The sequence below is a fragment of the Impatiens glandulifera genome, chromosome 2 (genome assembly GCF_907164915.1).
Source record: "Impatiens glandulifera chromosome 2, dImpGla2.1, whole genome shotgun sequence".
NCBI classification, from domain to species: Eukaryota; Viridiplantae; Streptophyta; class Magnoliopsida; order Ericales; family Balsaminaceae; genus Impatiens; species Impatiens glandulifera.
Genome location: NC_061863.1, coordinates 21,358,012 through 21,365,080, shown reverse-complemented (window position 1 = coordinate 21,365,080; position 7,069 = coordinate 21,358,012). Strand labels below are relative to the sequence as shown.

Here is a 7,069-nt window from a genome sequence, read left to right as displayed (position 1 = left end):
TTGATTTTTATAAAACAAAAAAAATATATATATATATATATATAATATACTAAACTAAAAAATAAAAAAACTAGTTGAGTTCTATAATAAAATTCAAATAAATTAAGTAATAAAATAATTATTTAACTTAAAAAAAATATATTAGAGTATTAGTTAATTAAATCATAATGAGTTTAAGAAAGAAAAAATATCAAATATACAAAATAATAAATATGTGTGCGCGTCAAAATTCGAATCCTAAAAAAAATATTAGGTTCATTATTTACCACTAGGCTAGAAGGATATGTATTTATAAATATATCAAAAACACGTATATATACGATCGGTCGGTTAAACCGTCGGTTTTATTATATAAACCGTCAACCGAACCAGCCATGGTCGGTACAAGAAATTATGAACCGGTCTCAAAACTTAATTCGATCGGTTTATAATTATTTCGATAGGTTTTTCATCGATTCGGTTTTTTCGATTTTGCTTACACCCCTAGTTTGAACAAAAAAAATTATTTTATTTTATTAAGAGTATTAAAATTTTAAAATATTTTATTTTAATATTAATTTAAATAAAATGATAGTTTAGAATATACTTTAATTATTAATATTAATAAAAAAAAAATTGTTTAAACACAATTTCAGTTTTAGGTGTTTCTATATAGATTCATACAATATTCATCAATTTAATTAAAATTTTGTTTGTACATTTCATTTGAATTTATTAAATAATTTTAAAAACATATTATCTTGATTATTAATTTTAATATGTTTTTTTAACTTTAACATTAATATATAAATATTAATGCTAAAATATTTATTTGAAATTTGATTACGACGATTATAATGACATTGATTTATTATTGTCTTACATTTAATTATAAAATATTTAAATAATTTTTATAAATTTTAACATATTTAATTAATTTTGTAACATGAGAAATTTGTCATAGTTTTTAATAATAAATTAGTTAAATAAATTTTTAATATTAATATGTATAAATGAGTTAGTTAAACAAATAAAAAAATATATATTATCATTAATAGTTACTCGTATTATATTTGGATCAAAATATAAAATATAAATAATTCATTAAATATCATGTTTATTTGAAGAAATTATTAAAACACAATGATAAACTTTAACATTGAATCAGAATCAGACTTGTGATTACGAAGGATTCTTTGTTAATAAATCTATTTGAGGAACTTTTAAGTTTTAAAGTTACTTTAAAAATACTTAAATATTGATATATATTTTAAACCTTTAGATGGTTCTTTACATAGAATGTGATTAAATGATCATGTAATGATTAAGTGATTTTACATAATCTTTCTTATAAAATTCTAAAAGTAAACTTAAATATGCCTATGATTAATAATAATAACGTATAATGAAAAGAAAAATGGTGGCTAAAATATTAATGAAGTCAAATCATGTCATTTAATAAATTAAAAATGTTTTCTAAAATCAATTCGATTTTATATAAGAAAATAAATCATTTGGGTTCAATTTTTGGAGAAGACAAAAGCATAATTCAACTGCAAAATAAATTATAAAAATGAATCTAGATAATGACTTTAAAAAATTGTATATAAATTTGTATCTTGAAACATTGTAAAATTAAACTTACTCATACATAAATTAAAAATAGTTGATTTTTCCACATCTGTATCCAAATATAAAAATATAAATAAATAAATTATTTAAACAATAAAAATAAATTAAAATTGAGTGATATGAATTGAGTCAAAATGCTTTCATTTGATCAAAATGGAAATGTTAACCAAAAAATAATTATTCAGTTCTGTGTTTTTTACATAAACTTTATTTATTATCTTTTTTAAATCAGATTGTTTTAGGTAAAAATTGAATATAATGTTTTAAATTTTAATTATTTAATATTGTTCTAATTTGAATTAACATTTGAATTGATAAATACCATTCTCGCATTTTAGGTAAGTTAAAAAAAATAAAATTTGTTAAGACATTGATTGTTTGATCATTGGAAATATTATCAAAAACATAATTTATATTTTAAAGATTGTGTGATATTTTTCTAAATGTATCAATTACTGATCATTGTGACTTTCTCTCTACCTTATTTTATAATTATTTTAACTTACAGAACTTGTATTGTAAAGTTCCTTTTGAGTAGTGTTACAATTCCAAAAAATTTGTTAATATTATAACTTTCAAAACTAATTTACATTATGAAAAATCAAATAAATATTATTATATATATATATATATATTAATTTAAAGGAAGAAGCAATATAAAATTATTATTTTTGGTACGTTATAATCATTTTCATTAACTAATAATTATTATTATTGTTATCATATTTTATGAGGTAAAATTTTTTATTTGTTATATATGACAAAATATATAATTATTTAAAAAATATTATGAATATCATAACTAAAATTAAATTTGGATCAAATTAAAAAAATAAATTTACATTAAATGAAATAAAATAAATAAATTGGTCTAACAAGTAATCTCTTTTAAAAAAATCTTAAATTGATTAGTATTTAAATAATACAGTCTCCAAATTTCACATATCCAATCTATCAATTTTTTTAATTATATATTTTTTTTATTAAATGCATTATAAATTTAATTATTTATATTATATTTAAATAATATTTTATAAATTTAATTATTTATATTTAATTATAATTTTTATAAATATAATTTTTTATGTTTTAATATATATTTATACATTTAAATTATTATTTTATATAATATAATAAATATTTACTTAACTAGTTACAAATACATATACATGTATAAATATATATATTCTTTATACATTGTTATCTATTTTATATAAATGTATAAACATATATATTAAAATATAAAGAATTAAATCTATCTTAGTTAAAAGATATTTTTTTTTTTAAATACAAGATAAATTATTATTTTATATTATTATTTATACATTTAAACTTCCCCTCCTCGGGAAAAGGAGATAAATTTTATGATTTATATATATATATATATATATATATATATATATATATATATAAATTATTGATTTTTACAATATAATAATTATAAATTTGTATAATATAATAATTATTAATTTAATATTTTCATAAATATTTACTTAATACTAATTAGTTTAAAACATATTAATCACAATAATACAATAACTTAATAATTAATAAAAATATTACAATCAACATTTTAAATTATTAAATATTATGTTTAGTGTTAAAAATTAAACAAGTAAAATATTTGATGAATAATAAGTTGATAGTCAAAATTGAAAAGTTTTTCAATAAGTAAATATAGACAAAGTAACATTTTAAATTATGTATATAAAATTTAAATAAAATTAATTATCTTCGGTAAACTTAACAATAAAACTTAAATATGAGATAATTACAAAAAGTTATTATAAAAATGAGTAGCACTATCATATTTAACTAATATTTTTTTTAAAGTAAATATTTATTATATAATATACATTAATAATTTCAATATATAAATATATATATTAAAATATAAATAATTAAATTTATAAAAAAAAATGGGGTGATTTTCAGATAGGATGACAATTATAATGTGATAGTTTTTTTTATCGGAATGTCTGATTTGACTAGTAATTCACCGAAAATCAGACTATAATGATATTTATGTCTCCTCATGTTTTTATCTCACTTTGAGTTTATTGCGAACAATAATAAACAAAATTTAATGTATACCAATTATCTTATCTGTATTTATTTATTTTTTATATTCTATAATAGTATTAAGATTATTTTTTATAATAATATAAATTTTCAATATATTATAATATATAATATAAAATAATCGTTCATATAATTTTATTAAAAAAATAGTTTTTTAAAATATGATATCACGGTGCCTTTTAGAATTTATGATTATGACGAAAATAGTAGTAAAAAAAATTATTTACGAGATTAATGGTTGGTTAGATTTGTGATGCTATGAGGTCATCATCAAATTTAACTGAATAAAACTAATAATAAATTTGATTAATTTATAATACTTTTAATTTTATGAATTAAGATTATATTATGTTTGAAACAAATTTACAAATATACAAATTACAAATTAAATGAAAAAAAAAATTATTGTTAAGTTAAAACAAACAAGACCTTAATAGAATGATTGTTAAAGAAATGGCTGCCGTAAAAATAGTGGAGGGAAGGATTCCTTTTTCGCTAACATGGAAGGAAGTATAGATTAGATAGTTACAGGATTCTACACTGTCTCTCTCTCTCTCTCCTTCTGCAGATCTTAGAAAGCGAAACTTCAGCCTCACTTCTATCGTTCCCTTCCTTAACTACAGATCTACTCTCCCTCTCATTCGCTCTTCCCATCATGACTCATACAAAACGAATTCGGCCTCATTTCTTCACCAACTGAGAAGCTTATTCCCCTGCTCTTCGTCTGTCTTGTCAGAACGTTCAATTTTAAACATGAATCGATCCTTGAAGGAATTCTCAACCGGCGGTAGGAATGTTCCAGTCGGTGCACTGCACCGACGAGGTCTTAGTCTCAATGGAATGTCTAAGGATTCTGATGATAATAAACTGGATCTGTTTTCTAAGAACCGTCGGAGTTTATCTGTTGTTTCCTCTGATGAATCGGACGGTAAGTGTCTCTTCATGTTCACGTTCTCTTCAGATTGTTTTATTCAGCGGCAAACGAAGAAAGTAAATATAAATTGAAATGGGTTTCCGAAAGATGTCCTTTTGAATTGTGAATCGATCATGTTTAGAATTTGTATTGCATCTAATGCAACTTGATTATGCTTATTCTCTGTTTTTGTGTTTCTGGCTTCTGTCTTAACAGTTTCGGTGAAATTGGGGAGACTTTCAGTTGGATCAGTCAAATTGACTAGGAATGGTGCCGAAGATCTACTAACATCAACTGATGGTGGAAAACATGATTATGATTGGTAAATAGTTTGCTTAACCTTGCTTGATGATATATGTACATCTGAAGTCCCATCTTCCATCAATAGTTAGATCTGGTTTGGTGTTATTGGATCTATTCTATCTATCTATCTATCCAAACAGCTGATTCAAGAAGATGTGCATTTATAGGACATTTTTGTGTTTGTGATTTTTCATATCAACAGGCTTCTTACTCCTCCAGAAACTCCTCTTTTTCCTTCATCGGATGGATCTGATACTCGGGCATCATTAGCTTCTTCAAGAAAAAGCTTGTCTAGATCATCTTCCACTGCTAAGGCATCAAGAGTATGTTCTTTAGCTTATCCATTTAAAAATCTACTTTCAGTTAACTGATCAAGTCATTTTCCCTGCTGTTTATCATATTTCAGCTATCAGTCTCGCATTCAGAGAGCAATCACGCATCATCCAGACCAGTAAGAAGCAGCTCAGTGACCCGTCCTTCAGTTTCCAGTTCACAGTATAGTTCGTATACAAATAAATCATCCTCGATCCTCAATACTAGCTCGGCTTCAGTTTCATCTTATACAACAAGACCATCCACCCCAACTCGCTCTTCTTCATCTATTACAAGACCATCCACACCATCTGGCCGTTCAGTTTCCTCTCGATCCTCAACTCCATCAAGAACTCGTCCAGGGCCACCCAGCTCATCAATGGATAGAACTACTAAACCATCCCAAACTTCAAGGCCCTCAACTCCCAGTTCTTCTAGATCTCAAATTCCTGCCACCCTAAACTCAATAGCTCCTCGAGCTGTATCTCGACCGTCAACACCTACACGTAGGAATCCACCACCAACTTTATCATCTCCAACAACAACATCCGCTCTTTCCCCATCAAACGGGCGTTATCTAACAAACGGGCAGCCTGCAAGAACATCAATATCCCGTCCTAGCTCCCCTAGTTCACGAGCTGGACCAACAGCACCTTCTTCCAGGCCAAGTTCACCTAGTTCGCGATCTCGACCAACAGTTCCCTTGATCCTCCCTGATTTCCTTCTCGATGTACCGCCAAATTTAAGGACAACCTTACCAGATAGGCCACTCTCTGCTGGTCGCTCTAGACCGGGCTCAGTTTCAAAGGTTAGTTTGGAGTCTCCTCCAACTCCTGCTAATTTAACCAGAAGACAGTCATCCCCCATTCTTAACAGGGGAAGGCTAACGGAAACCAATACTAGGGGGCGTGCGAATGGGAATGGCCAAGCTACTGATGGATTTGAATCCCGCAAAGTTGGGTATGTCTCGGACTCATCATTAACCTCGAGGAAACCAATAAAGAGTTCTAACATATCTTCTGCCATGGAGAGTACTGGATTTGGAAGAAACATCTCAAAGAAGTCAATGGACATGGCTATGAGACACATGGTATATACTAGTTTTATAATTCATAGATTGGAAGTTTATGTTTGTTTGCTTAAGCTGTGTTCAATTACTTCATACAGGATATCAGAAACGGAACCACCACCAGCAACAACATTCGATCGCTCACAGGCTCGTCACTTTTCCCTCAAAGCATTCGGTCAGCCAACAATAATAACAAAGGGCAATCAACTCGCGCATACAGTCACAATTCAAATGGAAACCTGTTGTCTCCATACGACAACGGTCACATTATGGAAAACAGTGATTATATAAATCGGTATCCTGAAAATGGATTCGAGAACAGCAATGGAAACGGGAGACTATCATCTGCTAGAATGAGTCATGAACCAGATATATATGAAAGTTCACGATACGATGCCATCCTGTTGAAAGAGGACTTGAAGAATACGAATTGGTTACATAGTATTGATGACAAGTCTGATCAAAGTTCCATATTTGATCATGGTTTCGAGCTTCTACCTGAACCGTTTGATCCTTTATAACAGACATGAATGAAGAAAAACAAAAGCAGGTTCTTCTTTTTACTTGCATGTATTTTATTCTATTTTTATTATGTGGTTTTCTTTATAATGGTTTTTTTTTATCTCTAAGAAATGGTAGTGTATTTATTTATTTTTCAAATTTGAAAACTTTTAAATTACCTGAAGATGCATTTATGTACTACTAGGCTACTACTATTGTTTCATTCTGATGTGACTTGTGAGGTATGAGAAAATTAAGGATGCCCTTGTTTTGTTGTA

At 26.3% G+C, this 7,069-nt stretch overlaps 1 protein-coding gene across 1 annotated transcript; it reads left to right on the top strand.

Annotated features, from left to right (window-relative positions):
- The first annotated feature begins 4,181 nt into the window (after window positions 1–4,181).
- On the top strand, window positions 4,182–7,069 carry LOC124926132 (flocculation protein FLO11). Its single transcript, XM_047466307.1, has 5 exons — window positions 4,182–4,621; window positions 4,823–4,928; window positions 5,112–5,232; window positions 5,316–6,311; window positions 6,389–7,069. The coding sequence occupies exons 1-5, from the start codon at window positions 4,447–4,449 to the stop codon at window positions 6,809–6,811; spliced, it is 1,821 nt and encodes a 606-aa protein (XP_047322263.1). The 5' UTR covers window positions 4,182–4,446; the 3' UTR covers window positions 6,812–7,069.

Bases quoted from the DNA above. Each gene is read 5' to 3' on its own strand.
- LOC124926132 (XM_047466307.1), top strand. From the start codon at position 4,447: ATGAATCGATCCTTGAAGGAATTCTCAACCGGCGGTAGGAATGTTCCA. The intron at 4,622-4,822 runs GTAAGTGTCTCT...CTGTCTTAACAG, and splicing joins TTCCTCTGATGAATCGGACG to TTTCGGTGAAATTGGGGAGA. The intron at 4,929-5,111 runs GTAAATAGTTTG...TCATATCAACAG, and splicing joins GGAAAACATGATTATGATTG to GCTTCTTACTCCTCCAGAAA.